The 20,736-nt window shown below is 32.6% G+C and overlaps 1 protein-coding gene across 1 annotated transcript in view; it reads left to right on the forward strand.

Annotated features, from left to right (window-relative positions):
* Positions 1 to 20,736, forward strand: part of Hcn1 (hyperpolarization activated cyclic nucleotide gated potassium channel 1) — a 367,370-nt gene that overhangs the window by 177,705 nt on the left and 168,929 nt on the right. Inside the window, exon 3 of the mRNA XM_015497383.2 lies at positions 14,662 to 14,823. Within this exon, the coding sequence (XP_015352869.1) occupies positions 14,662 to 14,823 (162 nt within the window). The remainder of the gene's footprint in view (positions 1 to 14,661; positions 14,824 to 20,736) is intronic.

Genomic DNA, 20,736 nt, shown 5'->3' on the forward strand with positions numbered 1-20,736 from the left:
CCTAGGGCTGGGGATGTGGCTCAAGCAGTAAAGTGCTGGCCTGGCTGCGCAGGGCACTGGGTTCGATCCTCAGCACCACATAAAATAAAATATAAAGATGCTATGTCCATCGAAAACTGAAAAGTAAATATTAAAAAAAGATATTGTGTCCATATTAAAAAAAACTTTAAAAAATTCAATCCTAAAATTTATAATGTAACTTGAGTTGAATAGGCAACTCAGAAATGGCCTTTGAATATGGTATCTATTTCCTTTAGGAATTGCTGATTCTTTTTGAAGAGAGTTAGGCGAGGGGTTTATAGAGTTGTAACTCTAGAGATAGAAAGACTAAAAACACTCAACCTTAATAGTTTTTTTTTAAATATGCATATATTTCTCTGTACATAAATCACTAAGCATAATACAAAAATACTATCTTCTTGTCACTTTCATACTACATAAATATACCAAAGGAAAGATGGAATGTGAAGGCTAGAATCAAGGCCAAATTTAGCAGAAAACATGACAATGATCCCAGAGTTTGAGTGCTGGAAGAAAGCCCAGATAATAATGATAGTAACCTTTTGGACTCCTCCATTTAGAACTTGTCAAAAATACTGAATTCTATTGAGTTTAAATAGTGCCAGCTCAATAGGAATAAGTCCAAATCTCATTTTTTAGAGTGGATTTTGGCACAGAGGAGGTGTTTGTTACAAGCTTAGCCTGTTAGCTCAAATTAATATTGGACCCGGTACTCCTTAAAACACAGTGAGGGTTATGTTGTCAGATTCAATATTAGTGGAGAGTAAGTTTTGGATTAATTCAAAATAGTCTCAAAAACTCAATAATCTGTACTATCATAAATGATATTGACAATTGTAACATATGTTTTTAAATTCTGCAAGAGTGGGTATTCAGAATTCAGAAAACAAGTTCTTCTGTTTAATAATTTGATGAATGTAGAGCATATGACAAAATGGCCACAAAAGTAATTTAAACTGTTTCATACATCCGTTATGTGTAGGCAAAATTTAACTAATCACTAGTTTATTTGATATAATCATTGTATAAGCCACTATAACATTATTGGTAAAGAACAGAAGCAGATCTTTCAATTAGTTTCCTTGAGAACTTACAGGAAAGTAAACAATTCAATAAAATTCTTCAGATTTTTAAAAAGCATTGAGGTTAGTTTCTAGTAATTTTCCCCTTGATTATAATTTTTTGTTTTCTTTCATATGAAATAAAATTAAACGAATGTTAACAAATAGTAGGTTTCATTCATCCATTCTCATTCAACATGTTTTCATTCTAATTAACTATGTGTCAAATTCCTTGAGATTCAAAGACAGTAAGCTATGATCCATTTCATCAAATAGTTTATATTTTAATGGAGACAATGGTTATATAATCCAGACTGGTGGGAACAGTGAATCATAAATGTTTCAAATGAGATGACAGAAAAAAATTAATGTGTAGGCACAGAGAAAGGGAAGAAGGTAAGATTTGGTAAATAAACAGATCATGAAGGGTCTTGTATGTTAGAATAGGCAGCTTGGCCTTCATGCAAACTATGATGGCATGCTGTGGAAGATTTTTAACCGGGATGGTGGTGTCAGAAAGAAAATTACAATTGTAGGATAGAAGATGGCAAATCTAGATAGATGAGATAATTTGGGAGGTTTTTAAATAACTCAGATGACAGATGATAATTTTCTGAAGTGAGGAATTTGTAATTCAAGAATTTTTACAGAGAGATTTACAGAAATTAGTTACTTGTTGATGGCAAGGGTACAGAGTAAGTCTAACATTACCCTCAGGATAGTTATCTTGAGTATTGAGGTATACTATTCCAGGTAGAAAATGCAGTATGCACGTGGAGTGTAAGCTATTGACATAGTTTTGTGCATCTTCAGATTGGCTTAATTGTCCATTTTAAAATTAAGAGAATTGTCTTTGGTAGAAGTCAAGTTCATAGAGTATTAGAAGTGGTATTGGAAATTATGGACACATGATTTCCTCAAATGTACACTGGAACACTTTCATCTAGATATACCTGAGAATGAACCTACGGACACTGGCTGTGAATGACTCAGGAAATGGGAGTAAATCAGAAGTAAGAGAGAAAATGACTTTCAGAAACAGAAAGCAGTGTCAAGAAGGCGTCATATATAACCTGGTGAATGTTTACACAGGTCATCAAGTGTGGCTTACAAATTGCTCATTGCATTCAACAGTGGCATGTGCCAGTTTTACTGAGTATAGTTTCAGGTGACAGTTTAGAGGTACTAGTCCAAGATATTTAAAAAATGAATGCAGGGGAAATGCACAGCATGTGTATTTACTTTTCAGTGTGTTTGAGAAGTAGATCCTAGTACAGTGAATGGAGAGTAGTTTATGTTCAGTGTATATTTTTTAATATAGGAAATATTTAAGAATGCTTAAAGGCTGGTAAGGGAAAACAAAGAGAATGAAAGGAAGAAGACAGAAGGTAATTAATAAAGCAAGGTCACTCAACATAGAAAAATAAAGGGAAAAATTCAGAGGTGGTGTTAAGAGAGAAAAAGAGATATATTGTGCTCCAAAGTATGAAGAATAAAGAATTGATGTAGATATGTTTGTAAATGACAATATTTTATCAGTAAAATGGAAGCTAATTATGGTCTTGTGATCAAGATGAACAGGCTTGGCATGGGAGACTCTGAGAGACATATGGGAGAATCAGATCTATGCTACCTGGGTATATGCCAATCTCAGCAGTGTTGAAAGTCTAGTTGATTTCAAAACCATGATGTGGTTTTGTAGTTTCATAGTCTCTCTATAAATATGTGGAAGATCATGTGTAGGAGTGAGAATGGAGCTGTCAGTAACCTTGGAGCAGGTATTTCAGAAAAATATAGCAGAAGAGAAGAGAATTAGCAATCCCGATAAGCTATTGGCTAAAATAAAGGATCTTTGCATTAGACTGAAGAGGAAAGGTAGTTATGCTGAGTAGGAAAAGAAAGTCAGATAGAATAGAACTTTATAAAAGTTAGACACCTCAAACAATGAAAATGAAAGTTCAGTGATAATAAGATGATGAATAGTAAAAGCCACATACAGAACAGATAAAGCAAGAGGAGAAAATTTTGCTGATTAATATCTTCAATTGGACAAGCTGCAATGATGCAAATGTCTATATGTTATTGTCATGTGATGGAGAATTAAGTACTTCCTCTCAGGCCTTGTCAAAACCTCCTTAATTCTCTCCCTAGAGAGAGGTAAGACGTCTTCTCTGAGAAAGTGATGTTTGAGCCAAGTCTTGAAGTAACAATAGGTCATGAGTCAGAAAAGGAAGGGATGGATAGAAGGTATTATTATCTGGAGATAACAACATGAAAACAAATGTGGGCCCTGATCAGTCGAGTTGTGTACAGGGCACCATAGCAACTTTGGTTTGTCTTAATCATGAAATACGTATAGAGCTAGGCTGGCAGATGGCATAACATTGTGGTACAGAGGGAAGATCACTGAGGATCTGTTATGCCAGGCCAAGGGGTTTAGCTTTATAAGGAATCTTTGGTATCTAGTGAAATTTTTAGCAGAAAACTTACATGACCACATATGAATCATATAATTACAATTTTTAATGCCATGTAGAGGAAAACAATACTGGATTTGAGGAAAACAATACTGGATTCTGGATAACTGATAATGTTGTTGAAAAATAATGATAGATTAACTTATAGGTTAAATGAGTGACAAGGAAGCCCAGCATAATTTTATGAATGAGAGAAGGATTGGACAAACTGATTCTAAGTTTATTTTGAAACACAAGTGTATGAAACATGAACTATTTCCAAGGAGGAGTATTAGGGAAGGGAAGTTTAGAGGTAGAAAAATACATTGCAAAGGTAAGCTAATCTAAATAACAACTTATTTACATTTGAATTGATAAATAGTTAATTGAGAACAAATGAGTAATTCCAGGTAGAATGTGCAGTTTGTTAAGTTGAATTATATAGAATTTTTCACAAATGACTTGACAATTCAAATGACCAGAAGAAGCACATAAAAAATTGCCAAGAAGATGGCAAGTCACACTTTGTCTCTTTGCACTCCAAAGAATTCACATAATTAAATAATTGAATAAATAAAGGATATACTTGCAACCTGAAGCAAACATGTTCAGGGGACATTTTGAAGGCAAGAATGTCTTTAAAGTTTTTAACAGGTTGAAAACCAATGGGCAGGGTGACATTCAAAGGGTGACATAAGAGGAGAAAAATCACATGCTGGGATATGTTTCAGAAAAGTTTGAAAAAGAAGTGGTAGTTGTCTGTTCAATGAAATCTTTGAGACAGGTAAGAGTTGAAGTGAAAAGGCATATAGAGCAAGAGGCGTGAACATAGACAAGGAGCTTAATTTAAGGTCAGAATGACACCTCCATATATGCCTTACACTCTCTGCTTTTACATAGAGAATTTGGGCAGGTCTCCATCTATTCAATAAATTAATTAACACATAGTTGAGGAAAGATATGGTTTCACTAAGTGTTAAAAGGAATGGAATCAGGTCTTTATGTATCTGTGAGAAAATTATTTTCATTGCAGAATTCTATACTGGGACAAGGTGTCATTCATTAAAAGGGAAAGAGAGAAGGAGATTCTCAAACATGTACCTACTTCCATAACTAATCCAATCCCACTTCATAAAGCTATAACTTAATAAGTGGGTCTGCTACAAGATGTGTTAGAAGGAACAGCAATTAAGATAGACCTGGGGCAGGTCCAAAGAAAAATAAGTACTGATTAAAACAGGTGAGAGGTCTCTGGAGAAGAAAGTGTGTGTGTTAGTGGGAGGGAAGAAGGGGGGACGCCATGAACAGTTATGATCACAGCACTTAACTTTGTAATTTTGTTCATAGCAAATGTTTAACAGATGGGTTTTGATGATAAAAAAATCAAACTTTCAAAAATCAGACTTAGTGCTTTTAAGGATCCTTCAATATATGTTAGTTTATGCAATGTACTTATAAAAATTATAATGGTTAAGTACTTTCAACACTTCAGGTAGTCTGGAAAATATCCAGATGCACTATTATCTGAATTGGTAGAACATTGTAATTCACTCTTAGCTCTGGAAGATGTCCAACTAGTGGAGCTGAAATTATGCCATTTTCCAGTAGATAATTCTTACTCAAGCGTTTCGTGGGTTGCTACCAGCATTGCTAACACTTGTTTATTTTTCAAGGTTTCGTTTTCTTTTGGGAGAGTTGGACTAATATGTTTCTCTCATTTATTAGATTCATCAAATGGCAGAATGTGTGTTTTTTTTTTCCACCAAGATTTCTAGTTCTATTTTATTGGCTTCATGCCAAAATCATGTACTTAGTGATTTGTATTGGAAGGCAAATGACAAGACAGAGTGCCAGTGCAGCTTTTTCTCCACTCAAATAAATGAGTATTTTGAATTGACTGGATCATCAGGCCAGAAAAACAGGATGGTGTGCCAATGCATGATGTAACTTTGATGGCCACTACATAAAGTATTATGCTGAAGTATTGTTTTCATCTTAACAGATTTCTTTCTCTTCTCTCCTCTGTTGACTTCACCTGGCCAATGGTGCAATCAGCTAGTTTTCACATAGCCTTTTTGGAATGAAAATGATGAGAATATCCTGGGGAATGTTAAAAAGGACATTGTGCAATTTATTTAAATGGCCTCCTTTTTTCTTCTAAAGCATTATTTTTACTATTATATATTTTTTTAACTTATTTTGTTTCACCAGCAAAGTTTTAAGAGTAATTGCTTATATAAAGGAGTTTTCAGGTCAGCTTTATCTTCCAGTGACAATGCTTATTATTATTTTGGCATTGAATGTCAAAAGAGGAGACATTGAGCATCAACTATACAACACTAGGCACTGTGCTTGATGGCTTTAACAATTCATAGTTGTTTATAGTTTGTACTCTACTGCTTATAGCTTGTAGTATAAACCATATGTGATATGCTATAACTGGTCCTCTCATTATTTCCTACCAAAATTGGCCCAAGATTTCATAATATAGTATTTTCTTTTTATTTTAAAAAACATTTTTTAAATTTTTAAAGTAAAGGATATTACAGAATTTTGTCAATGAGAAATAATTGTCATAGTCTATTTCCTGTTGCTATACCAGAATACCTAAGCCTGAATAATTTAAAAAGGAAAGTAATTTAAAAGGAAAGCCAAAGGTTTACTTTGGCTCATGGTTCTGGAGCTTATAGAACACGTGACTGGCATTTTCTCAGCTCCTGGTAAGAGAGGGCCTTATGCTGCTGCATCAAATCATGGTGGAGAAGAATAGGGAAGGGAGCACGTGTGGAAGGAATTCTTGAGAGAAACAAAGAGGAAGAAACTTTAATCAATTTCATTTTCCCAAGTACTAATTCATTGAATTTTCTTTTTGAACATTCTTTTATAATTTGATTTCCTTAATGTGTAAACTACTTCCTTAATTAAATTAAGCACATGAGAATTATGCTTGTTCTTTTATTTTTCACTTGCAAGATACAATAGAGATATTCTGTGTTACTGCATTGTCCTCATGAAAGTTAAAAAGACACACAATCAGCTCTCCATGCCCATGGGTACCACACCCACAGATCCAACCAAACTATATTGAGAAAAAGAGCAGACATTGAGCATCAACTATACAACCCTAGGCACTGTGCTTGATGGCTTTAACAATTCATACTTGTTTATAGTTAGTACTCTACTTCTTATAGCTTGTAGTATAAACCATATATGATATGCTATAACTGGTCCTCTCATTATTTCCTGCCAAAATTGGCCAAATATTTCATAATATAGTATTTTCTTATATTCCTCTTAGTAACACATGTTCTTTGATTTTTCACAGTAAATGAAGAGCAAGTTTAAGTACATATATCTAAAACATTTTCCAAATGTTTTAGATATATGTACTTAAAATTATATGTAAAACTATGTATGATCATAAGTGGCTGTTATATCATACCATAAGAATTTGGTACACACATGAACACACACACAGGCAGCTTCATTTTTAAAGACATGAAGGACAACAACTGCCTTCTGCTCTAAACTACTGTCTATGAGTGTTTAGTTGTTATGACTATTTAAGTACTATCTAGCTTACTGAAGATTGATATGATGAAACTTTTCTTTCTTTATAATTCCAATGAATATATATATATATATATATGATATATTAGATATATAATATATAAATATATTAGATATGAATATATATATATATTCATATCTAATATATTTATATATATTTATACAAAACACCTAGGAAGTGAAGATTCTTTTTCTTTTTCAGTTAGAAATATTTTTGAGAATTGTGAGATTTTATTATTTATAAATAATTAAGAGATAAAGAGAACATAGACAATGTAAGCAGTTATTGTAGAAAAAGCAATTTGGTAAAATTATAGAAATATAATATTGCCACTAAGAATGTAAGTGGTTGACATGTTTTAAGTTTTTTTTTTAAATTTGTTTATGTAGTAATTCATTTATACTAATGCATTTTATAAAAATGTGTGAACATAACTAATAGAAGAGAGTTTGGATTTCACTATAGATTGAGCAGGTTGAACTTATTGATTGACTTATGAAGAAGAATTATCAGATTAATACCAAAAGATAAGTAGGAATGAATTTTGAATAAAAGATAAGCATGTGACTTACCTCTGTAAAACACAAAACTTTAAACTGAACTAGAGAATAATAATCATGATCTTTGGGGAATTGAGAAGAGTTGACAAGATGGTGCTGGGAATACAAGAATGAATAGACTACTGCTTAGATCCTCACCAAGGTTGCTCTCCTCTAAAAATATTTAGTAGCTGCAATCTAGGCAGTTTCCTCTCTGGTAATCTTCCGTATCAGATATAGAAAGTAGCTGTTTGATTAATAAAATCAATGCACAGAAAGTGCAATGGAAAAAGACACTTTAATTAGTGGAGATATGTATTATATGGAAATGGGAGGTTGCCAGATGGCAGCAATGGGAATATTATGGGTAGTGTAGCCAAATGGAATGAACAACAAAGAGAGGGAATTGCTCTTATATCTGCACACATAATGTGTGAACATACTAAAAAGAGCTGCAAAATGAGGGTACTCTGTCCAGAACCTAAGACTTTTGAGGTATGAGACATCAAATCTACTGTTGAGGAAGCACCTAGAGAAACCTAGTCTTTGGTAAGGGATGCGTGTGGTAGGGTCAGAAGTCTTAGGGAAAGCAGAGACCAAGAGAAATAATTTTATAAAGAGATGAGGGCTTTGGGAGTTAATTGGAAATGCAGGAGTTTTGGGAAACACAGTGGAAAGAAAAATCCAGTAAAAAACATTCAACATCCTGGAGATGAAATAACAAGTGTGAGAGGTTGGAGAGTGGATAATTGCATTTGACCAGTGACAGAGGCTGAGATATTTGAGATGTTCGTAATGTTAATTTTTGTACAGGTTATAGTAACTCTAATGTTATGGTAGTGTTATTCAGATAAAGATCCTAGAAAGGGTTAGGGGACTGGAAAAATTAGTATAACAGCAGTCTTCACAGGCTTTGTTCAAAGATATCACTAAGAGTTTCTTTCACGTACCAGAACTTTCTACACTTCATACCTTAAGCATGATAGGACAGATAATATGAACAACATTCAGGGTAAGATTTTCATAAAGTGTTAATAGGGCTCTTAAGGTATTGATTTTAACATTGACGAGGATGAGGACATATTGAGCCTTCAATACATGTTAGCAGTAGGTCTTATTCTGAAGGCCCAATGTTTTTCATATTCTTTGTCAAGATGGCATACACACCCACCCCCACCCCGACACACACACTTATATCTATCTATACATTAAGGTTTCAGGTGAATATTTACAAAGAGAAACAAAAGAATGCAATATTTCTTTAAAACAACAAAAAGGTTTATTGTGCTTTCATTATGAAATCCCATTTATCCTTTATCTTTCCATAAGTTGCTGCATGTCACCTATGGTGCCATTTTTTCAATGAGATCAAGTTTGTAGGCAGTAACATTGGTTTGGATGTGAGTTTATCAACTATGAGTGTACAACTTAGATGAAAAACTTTAAATATTAATTAATTAATTGTATTAACTAGTTGTTCAGTATGATGAGTAAAGTCACAGATATATCTCAGGAGCTACCCTTAGGCTTTTAAGAAGTGGTAACAATAGATAAACTAAATCATTTTTTTTGCATAATCTGACCATCCACAGATGGGTGTATTTCATAAGGATGTCATTTCATTCCAAATCTGAAGTTATTAGATCTCAGCATTTAAGTCACATATATTAATTATAAGAGCTCAAGGGACATGGATTGGGTCTAGGTACTACATACACATTTTCATGTATTCATCAACATGATATTGTACTCATTAAGATGTTGTTTTTTCACTTAGATAATAAAAATATAGATTCATAATTTGTACTATTTGAAATTAGCTAGTGTTAAAATAGCTTGCTTATACTTCCTCCAAGGTTAGACTTTGGGATGCCTCCCAAATCTGAGATCACTATTGAATACATAATGCTAAAAGCCATAAGGAAGATTCATTGTATGATTAATTATGTGAGTATTTTATGTATAGCAGTTAGTATATAAATGTAAAACAAGTGCTATATACTGACGTTGTGTTGGTGGGAATAGAAGTGGGATAGAATATCGCTTCCAATCTAGGAATTATCCTGTTGCAATAGTTTGTGAAATTACATGGAAACAAAACATTTTTCTAGTAGACTACAAAAGGTCTTATATCCTTATTAACTTCCTGTGTGAAAATGTTTCCTGTGTGGTTATGTTTCTCTGGACAACATTTCTTTTATTTTTTATTTTTTTATTTTTTATTTTTTATTGTGGGTTGTTCAAAACATTACAAATTTCTTGGCATATCATATTTGACACTTTGATTCAAGTGGGTTATGAACTCCCACCTTCACCCCATACACAGATTGCAGAATCACATCAGTTACACATCCATTGATTTACAAATTGCCATCCTAGTGTCTGTTGTGCTCCGCTGCCTTTCCCATCCTCCACCCTCCCCCCTCCCAACACACTCCTCCACACCTCACTCACNTTTAGGTCTTTAGGGAATAGACCAAAATAAACAAACAAATAAATAAATAAGAAAATAATGGTGAATGTATTTCTGGTCTTGGAAAATACTTTCCAAATTGGCTGCACCAATCTGCAGTCCCACCAGCAATGTACAAGTGTACCCTTTTCCCCACATCCTTGCCAGCACTTGTTGTTGTTTGACTTCCTAATGGCTGCCAATCTTACTGGAGTGAGATGGTATCTTAGGGTGGTTTTGATTTGCATTTCTCTGACAGCTAGAGATGTTGAGCATTTTTTCATGTACTTGTTGATTGACTGTATGTCCTCCTCTGAGAAGTGTCTGTTCAGGTCCTTGGCCCATTTGTTGATTGGGTTGTTTGTTCTCTTATTGTCTAATTTTTTGAGTTCTTTGTATACTCTGGATATTAGGGCTCTATCTGAAGTGTGAGGAGTAAAGATTTGTTCCCAGGGTGTAGGCTCCCTATTTACGTCTCTTATTGTTTCTTTTGCTGAGAAAAAACTTTTTAGTTTGAGTAAGTCCCATTTGTTGATTCTAGTTATTAACGTTTGTGCTATGGGTGTCCTATTGAGGAATTTGGAGCCCGACCCCACAGTATGTAGATCGTAGCCAACTTTTTCTTCTATCAGACGGCGCGTCTCTGATTTGATATCAAGCTCCTTGATCCATTTTGAATTCACTTTTGTGCATGGCGAGAGAAAGGGGTTCAGTTTCATTTTGTTGCATATGGATTTCCAGTTTTCCCAGCACCATTTGTTGAAGATGCTATCCTTCCTCCATTGCATGCTTTTAGCCCCTTTATCAAATATAAGATAGTTGTAGTTTTGTGGATTGGTTTCTGTGTCCTCTATTCTGTACCATTGTGGACAACATTTCTGATATAGCAAGGTTTTCTTAAAGAAATTGAGCGAATAACTGCTAACACATGTAATTTAGTAAATAATCTGAAATAATTTAAGATTTCATTTTAAAATAACCTACTTCCTTAAAAGAATATAGAAAATGTGAAAGGTCAACTTTATTAAGAATTGGCTCTCATTCTCCAGAACATTCCAGACTCCACTCTGAAATGTGATCATTGAGTGAGGGCTGCTGCTGGTAGGCTTATAATTTGTAGACTTTAGGCAGAGAATTTCAGATAGTTATTTTTTACTTCAAATAATTGGACCAAAAGGAGGTAAGTTTCCTGCTAGATTCGGAACTTTACATTAGGCAGCCATACCACACGTAACTCACAGCCATTGTTTTAGAAATAAATATGAATGCAGAATTATGTTACTAAACTGAACATTCTAAATCTGTGGTGGCTTTCTTTTCCTACATTATTAGTAAATTTTTTTCAAAAATTTTTTTCACTATATTACTTTTAGTTAAAAAATGATGAAAATGATGATACAGTTTTTATTTATAAGTTCAATGGTCAAGAAATATTGGAGGGAATAACACCAAATGGAATTTTATGTGGGTTTGCCAAATACACAATAAATAAATAAAAATTAGCTGAGAGGAAAATAAAATTCTTAATGCTATAAAATACATTGCTGTGTTACAGCTTTCTGAATATTAAACTGTGTCATCTGTTGCCTTTAAAATCTCAGGACCCTCCATCTTACTTTAAAGAGGATCTATGACACTATGTACATTCCTACAAAGATGGATTTTTTTTACTCAATACAATTATTTTGTCCAAATTAAGATTGTTTAAATGAGTTAATGCTCATAAAAATCTATCATACTGAAAATGAAAGGTAGATTTGGTGATTTTATAAAAGTGAATTAACATTTGTACTGTTAGTTTACCGTTAGTATGCAAATATTAAAAATTCTAGAAATTTTTTTACAAAAATATAGTTTCTAAGTCAAAATATCAATTTTGTACAGTGTTTTCTTTAACCTATTGTAGATAATTTCTCAAGCCATGTTGTCTTTATTAAAAGATATACCATTCTTTTGGTGAATTATACAACATGTAATTTTATTTCAAGATGTTTATGTGTATTTATTCCTATTTGTAAATTTAAGTTATTAGTTTGTTGTTTTAAACAAGGTGAAATAACAGCAGCAGAGAAATTTAATAAACATTTTTTATTAGAGCTTTATAGTTATACATAGTAGATCAGTTCATCACAACAAATTCATACATGCATAGAAATTGATTTCAGCTCATGATCTCTCCCTATTCCCTCCTGCCCTCCCCCTCCTTTTGTCCTTCCTCTACTAGACTTCTTTCACTCATCTATTAATTTGTGTTTGATTGGGTCCTTATGTTATCCTATCCTTTCTTTTCCTTTTCCTTTATTTTATTCTAGCTTTTGCATATGAAAGAAAGCATTTGAACTTTGAGTTTCTTAGTTTGGCTAATTTTGCTTAGGATGATATTCTCCATTTCCAACCATTTACTGGCAAATGCCACAATTTCATTTTTTAATGGCTCATTACAGATATATTCCTCTAATATGGAGGTGGATACATTGCTGTAGTATGCCAATATTAGATCTTTGGAGAAAATACTAAGGAATGGGGTATCTGAGTCATATGGTGGTTCCATTCCTAGCTTTTTGAGGAATCTCCATAAGGTTCCCAGAGTGGTTGTATTAGTTAGCAGTCCCACCAACTCTGTACAAGCCTTCCATTTTCCCCACAACTCCATCAGCATTTATTGTTGTTTATATTCTTGATCATTGCTATTCTTACTAGAGTGAGATGAAATCTTAGTGTAATTTTGAATTGCACTTCCCTGATTGTTAGAAATGTTGAATATTTTTTCCTTTGGCTATTTGTGTTTTTGTTTTTGAGAAGTTTCTTTTTAGTTCTTTTGCCCATTTTTTGATTGGGTTATTTGTGTTTTGGTGTTTAGTGCTTTGCTTATTCTGGAATTAATCCTCTATTGGAGGAGTGATTGGCCAAGATTTTCTCTCAGTTTTAGGCTCACTGTTCATGCTCTTAATCACTTTCTTTCCTGTGCAGAAACTTTATAGTTTGATGGCATTCTACTTACAGATCCTTGATTTTTTTCTTGCACTTTGGGGGTCTTATTAACTCAGTGCCAGCACCTATATATGGAGTGTTGACCCTATATGTTCTTCTAGCAGGTGTAAAGTTTCTGTTCTAATTACTAAGGCTTTGATCCATTTTGATTTGAGTTTTGTGCAGGATGAGAGACAGGGGTCTAGTTTCATTTTTCTACATAGAGCTATTGAATTTTCCCAACACATTTTGTTAAAAAGGCTGTCTTTTCTCCAAGATATGTGTTTGGCACCTTTGTAAAATATTAGATGACTATTAGTATGTGGATTTGTCTCTGTGTCTTCTAGTCTGTTCCATAAGTCTTCATATCTATTTTGATGCCAATACCATTGCTGGTTTTGTTACTATAGCTCTATAGTATAATTTCACAGTTGGTATTATGACACCTCTTGTTTTTCTTTTCTTGATTAGTGTCACTTTAGCTATTTTTGGTCTCTTATTCCTCCAAATTAATGTAAGAATTGTTTTGCCTAATTCTGTGAAGAATGTCATTAACATTTTGATGGGGATTGCATTGAATCTGTATATTGCTTTTGGTAGTAAGGCCAATTGAACAATATTGATTTTGCCTATCCAATAAAATTACAGATATTCCCACTTCTAAGGTCTTCTTCAATTTATTTCTTTAGTGTTCTGTAAGTTTCATTGTAGAGCTCTTTTACCTCCTTGGCTAGATTAACTCCCAAGTATCTAATTTTTTTGAGGTTATCACAAATGGGATAGTTTTTCTGATTTCTTTCTTGGCTGAATCACTGCTGAATATAGGAAAGCTATTAATTTATGGATGTTGATCTTGTGACTTCCATACACTTCAAAAGAGAAATACCACATTCTGATTCTATTTCTTATAACAACTAGAAAATGAGTAGATGTAAATGTATACCCAGATATATGTTCCCACCTTTAAAATTTCAAAGGAAGATCTTGATTTGTCATGTTCATTGTGCTTTCTGAAATAGTCTGACCTACTTTGATAGCTTTTTATGAAAATTTGATAAAAATATAGGTATAAGATTGTTATAAGTACAAATGTTTTTAAGGCAACTCCACATTACTTTTAACTTAAACATCACTGTCCATCTTCAATATAGAAGTGTTTTCATACATAGCTGTTAACTGCAGATTATTCTCAATCTCACTTTATATTTTTCAGTTAAACTCTTTGCTTATAGTTTTCAGTCCTTGAATATTTTTTTTTGTCTTTCAACAAATTGAATAACTTATGTTTTAAAGTATCTTTACTAACATGAGAAGAAAAATAGTAAATAAAAACTGTTGGAAAAAGAAGTTTTCTTGAAAGCATCAATTTCTTATCCTTTTTATTCCTGGTGAAAAATTAACAGTTTATTATAATATTCATAAGTCAGAGTATCAAACATTGGAAAACACAAACAAATATAATCTCTATTTCTGAAAATCTTTTCCTTAATTTTTTAAATCAATACTTATGCTACACCATATCAATCCTTCTGATATTGGTAGTATGCTTGTTTAAAAAAATTAAGAGTTAATTTTATGTTCTGTTCAACAGATATTCCACATGACATATGATCTCGCCAGTGCAGTGGTGAGAATATTTAATCTCATCGGCATGATGCTGCTCTTGTGTCACTGGGATGGCTGTCTTCAATTCTTGGTACCACTTCTTCAGGATTTCCCACCAGATTGTTGGGTGTCTCTAAATAAAATGGTTGTAAGTAATTTGTGTTATTTTACACTTTGCCTTTTCAGTGTTTTGCCAAAAAACTATATTTGTGAGAATGATCTGATTTCTCTCTCTTCATAAATGTTTAGAGGAAATTTGGTTTTGCTTCCATGGATATGTAGTAAGATGAAATAGATTTTTTTTCTCTATCTAAATTTAATTTTCATGTTCCTGGGAAAGTATATATTACAACATATTTTAAAATATTTTGCTCTACTTACATGGAGACATTTTATTTCAAAATAAAAACACATGCAAATAATCACGATACAATATTCCTTTAAAAATGCCTATAGCTTAGAATAATTCTTTCATGTTTTTGTTTGATTTTTAGCATTTATTATTTTTAAGCCACAATTGTAGGGATTGTAAAACACACAAAGACTTATACCTAGAGGTAAAAGAGATATGCATAAATCTTAATGCTGTTTCAAATAACACTTTTTGCTAGGGAAAACTTTATGGAAATAGTAAGTTTTAATTTTAATTCTAAAAGACAGATATAAAACTTGTCAATAGAAATCTTATTTCCATAGCTAAACTATCTATATTCACATTTAATTTTATGAGCATATATTTTGAATTGAGAACTTATATTCACATGAATCTCTCCTTCATTTCATTCGTATCTGCTTACTTCCTCACAGAGACCTTCCCTATCATGGTAATATGTATATCACTCAAGTAGTTTATATTCTGCCATAAAAGCATTTAGCAAGACTCTTGCACATATTCTCTCTCTCTCTCTCTTTCTCCCTCCTTCCCTCCCTCCCTGCTTGCCTCCCTCCCTCCTTCCCTATCCTTTGTTATTTATGTTTTTTTTGTGTTCCTCACACCATAGTTAGTACAAAAAAAATGTTTTCTTATATCTTTCATCTACAGTGCTGCTCTTAATTGATTTGGGGCTATTCTAACAAAATATCATGGTCTGTGCTATTTACAAAAAATAAAAATTTATTTCTCACATGTCTAGGTCCAAGATGAAGGCACTGCAAACTTTGCCTCTGTTTCTGAAATTATGCCTTTATATATGCATTCTCTGTTGTTCACACAGCAGAAGGTGGAAGCATGAAAAACTACTCTTGCAAGCCCTCTTCATAAGGGCAATTAATTCACTCCTGAGGGACCTCCATGACCCCAACAGCTTCTGTTAGGCTTCATCTCCTACCTTTATTGAATTGGGGATTAAATTTCCAAAACATGAGTTGTGGGACACACATGTAAATCACAAAGCAAGTAGCCAGAAAAGTACCTATGATATAAATTTGATAACCTAGTGCTTCATCATCAAAACTCTGAGAAATGTTCTTTAGTGGGGGAGACTGCATGACTGAAGAATAAAACAAGGAGTTGATGAGCTCACTTTTCCAATATGTGGTGTCTCTATGATGATACATCTGCCACTTTATTATCTTTGAAGAAGCAAAACATATGGTAAAGGCAGTAATAAAGATATTTTGGGGGAGAGGAAAAGGTAATGGCTCTATAATCTAGCTTCTGACTGAGTGCATAGTATAAAAACACAAGCACTGCTGCCAAAAGATGATTCATCATTGGCATCAACAATATTTAATTTGGCAAATAATTATTATTTTAAATTTTCCTTAGGCATCTTTCAGAAAAATACCAATTATCATTATTGAAAGAGTAAAAGAAATATTTTTTTGTGTATCTATAAGGTTTATTTAATTATATAATTCTAATACATGGCAACATATTAGTTGTTAGAGTTAAGCACATTTATTGAAGAATTTTAATGTCTTAATGGCTTTTCTCTAAATACATCTGCATGTATTCACGAGTGTATATGTGCATGTGATGTGCATCATCTAATGTTGCCAAACCTCAAAACTTTGTTCTACCTTAATGTTGTGTGATATAAACACCTTACTTGAAGTTATAATTCACTTTAATTTGGTCTCTCTTTTTCTTTTTTTTTCTATAAGGTTTTAGTTTTACAATTTTGAAATTAGCTTTTATTATCTTTCACATTTTTAAAATATTATTTCCATTTGTATCTCTAACATAAAGGGCAGAAAATAGTTAAGTATCAGATATTTTATACATTGTGGATATCAGTAATGTGAATGAAATAACAGTCAATAATACAACAATTTTTGTTTAAGATAATCTTGATGGTGTCATCATATCTCATAATATTTTCCATTTTAAAGTTTCAGATTTCTAGGAAACCTTCTGCAACAACAATAATAAAAAGTGTATTTACACAGAGTTATAATAGAGCAGTAAAAATCTAATGTAAGAAAAAAATATCCTGCATTTATTTAATACTTTTACTGTATACAAAACACTGTGCTGTAAAATATGCTCTTATCAAATGTTCATAGCAGTGTAATGAGCCAAGCCTGTTATCTTGATTTCATAGTTCAGAAAACTGAAACTTTTACAAGTTCAATGAATAGTCCAATATACCATGGGTAGAATATAAAACCATAAGTAGATATGTATCTAATTCCATAACTTTTGCTCTAAACCACATTATAATGTCATGTTGCATAGATTACAAAGAAGAAGTAAGAAAAATAATGAAATCTTAGTTAAAAACAATTCAGTTGTAGCAGAAAAATCTCTCTAAAATCAGCATTTGAATTCTGACACTAAAGAGTAGCAAGATTGGGGCTGGGGATGTGGCTCAAGCGGTAGCGCTCTTGCCTGGCATGCGTGCGGCCCGGGTTTGATCCTCAGCACCACATACAGACAAAGATGTTGTGTGCGCCGAGAACTAAAAAAAAATAAATAAATATTAAAATTCTCTCTCTCTCTCTCTCTCTCTCTCTCTCTCTCTCTCTCTCTTAAAAAAAAAAGAGTAGCAAGACTGTTTTTTCTAGATGTAAAAAAAAATCAAACTGGGAAATCAAAAATTGAGAAATAAGATCCAGATGAATGCAGGAAATACTAGTCCTTTCTAAATATGGGTTTGAAAATTGTGCTATGGTATTTGGCTTTGATGTTGAATTATTTATGTTAAAGATTGGTGTGCTTAGCAAACACCTTACTTTTTCTTTTATTTTTAAATCTTCTATCTTATATTATTTATTTCCTTAATTATTATTAAGCATTACATATACTTAAGTTCTCTCTAACTCTATTTTCTTTTATCAATGTGTATATCCTATTAGCTAGTTATCTGTACATAACCAGCAATGATAACTTCCAAGTCAATGGTTTAAATGCTACATCTTTAACTATGGTGTTAGTAATTTGTTTAATATAATCATTCTTACATTAATTGCTCCTAATTTGTATTTGTTCCATAAAAGTAGGTTCATATCTTCTCAGCTAATCTCTTTGAATTCTTTATAAATTACTTTTGCTTTATAAATATATCTAAGGGAGTCCATGTTTTCTACCTCCAATTTTATTAATGTAGGGTTACATATTGGTGATGGTTTTAATGACTTAAGTATAAGAACACATATGAATCTCTTACCATCTGAATGTACCACATAAGGTAAATGGATTTGCTTTTGCAGTAAGAGCATGTTATACTGCAAGATGTTACGTTAAATAATCCTGGTTTATGGGCATACTAATAGAATGATTCATTTATAAAAATCCAATGCTAAATTATATCATATTACACTGCTGGACAAAACTTTTACCATAGTCAAAATGAGAAAAAGATTAAAAGTCATTACTCATTATATAGCACACTCTATGAAATATAACTACTTAAGAGCACTATATTTACATTGTATGCAATTACCTAATTATATCAAAACATTATCCATCAAAATAAATTTACATTAACATATGTTAATGTAGCTAGGCACAATGGTACAGGACTGTAATTTCAGTTCCTAGGGCTGGGGAGTGGCTGAGGCAGAAAGTTCACGAGTTCAAGGCCAGTCTGGGAAATTAGTGAGACCCTGTCTCAAAATAAAAAATAAAATTAAATAAAAGGTGGGCATGGTGGCACACAACTGTAACCCCAGAGGCTAGGGAAGTTGAGACAGGAGGATCGATAGTTTAAAGCCAGCCTCAGCAATAGTGAAGTGCTAAGCAACTCAGTGAGACCCTGTCTCTAAATACAATACAAAATAAGGCTGGGGATGTGGTTCAGTGGTTGAGTGGCCCCGAGTTCAATCTCTCATACCAAAAATTAAAATAAATAAAATAAAATATAAAGGCCTGGGGAGGGATGAGCTTTGTGGCTCTCACCCCTGTGTTCAGTCTTCAGTAACCACACATACACACACACACAGACACACACACACACACACACATGATATGTTGAATTATTAATTTTGTTAGTATTTTATTAGCAAAATCATTTTTTCTTTAGCTATGTTAGGATCATAAAGTAAATAAATGTCTAGTTTTATATTTGTACTTATTTGAGAAACACTATAATCAAAATAATTTCATCATTCATAATTCTCTCATTGTAAAGGTTTTTGCTGTTGTGATTTAAAGGAATCAATGCATTATTTAACCTAGAGGGCAGTCCATTTGTTTTTATGAATACCCCTTAAGTTAGTAACCTTGCATAATTGGAAGGATAATTGTGAACAGCATCTGTGAAACATGTGTAAGTTAGGTGTAGTGGCACATGCCTAAAATCCCTTTGATTTGGGAGGTTGAGATAGAAAGCATTGAAAATCCAAGACCAGCTCAGAAATTTGAGAAGGTCCTAAGTAACTTAGCAAGACCCTGTGTTAAAAATAAAAAGTAAAAATGACAGGTATGTAGCTCAGTTGTAGAACACCTCTAGGATCAATTCTCGTGGAAAAAAAGAAAACAACAACAATACAAAAACATTTTAATGGAGCTATTTTACATTTAAAAATATATATTTTTATTAGTTATTTAAAAATTCATGACAGTAGAGTGTACTTTGACATATTATACATGTATGGTGTATAACTTGTTCTAATTAGGATCCCATTCTTGAACATGATGTGGCATTACATTGGTTGTTTATTCATATATGAACATAGGAAAGTTATGCATTCCTTCTTAGAGTTTGCTTTCATAATTTTTAAACATCTTTTTAGTTGTATATGCATCCAATATTTCTATTTATTTATTTACTTATTTATTTGGTGCTGAGGATCATACCCAGTGTCTCTTGTGTTCGAGGAAAGCGCTCAACCACTGAGCTACAACCCTAGCCCTCTTTCATAATTTTTTACCAAATATATTTTCAAAGCTAAGCAACCACATGACCATGGTATGGGCTATGAATACAGCATACTCCATATTAATGAAGTTCAAACTGATGAGCTTCTAATGTTCTTTGCTTCTATTCTAAGAAGGTAATAATTATTTCCAGAAAAAATTAAGATGTATAAATCAAATTAATTGAGATCATTAGGGAAAACAGATAAAAAGATCTTTAAGTATATAATTAATATAAATCTATGTAGAGAGTATGAGTTTCAATTAGAAAAATCCTAATTGCTACCTAAATTTATTTTCATTAGAGACAATGTGGCAGGGACACTTACAAATAACCACACATTCACACACTCTTCTATCTCCCCTCTAGTTTGAATGGAATCCCCAAATACAAATGCAGCATGGAAACCATGATGATTATAATATCTATTGATTTTCTGTCAAATGGAAAAAGGTGAAATTAAAACAGCTTCACATTTCGTTTTACAAAGTTCACTTGGCTACTTGATAATGATTGATGGAAATAAAACAACTAAAATAATAACTGAGAAATGAAGTTAAAATAGTATACCTAAGAAATGAAGAATAATAAATAACTCCTGTCTTGAGTTCTAGTGATCTATTTTATTTATTTTTTATTTTTTTTATTTTTTTTTAATTTTTTATTGTGGGTTGTTCAAAACATTACAAATTTCTTGACATATCATATTCGACACTTTGATTCAAGTGGGTTATGAACTCCCACCTTCACCCCATACA

This window comes from Marmota marmota, unplaced genomic scaffold (genome assembly GCF_001458135.2).
Source record: "Marmota marmota marmota unplaced genomic scaffold, marMar, whole genome shotgun sequence".
Lineage (NCBI taxonomy): Eukaryota > Metazoa > Chordata > Mammalia > Rodentia > Sciuridae > Marmota > Marmota marmota.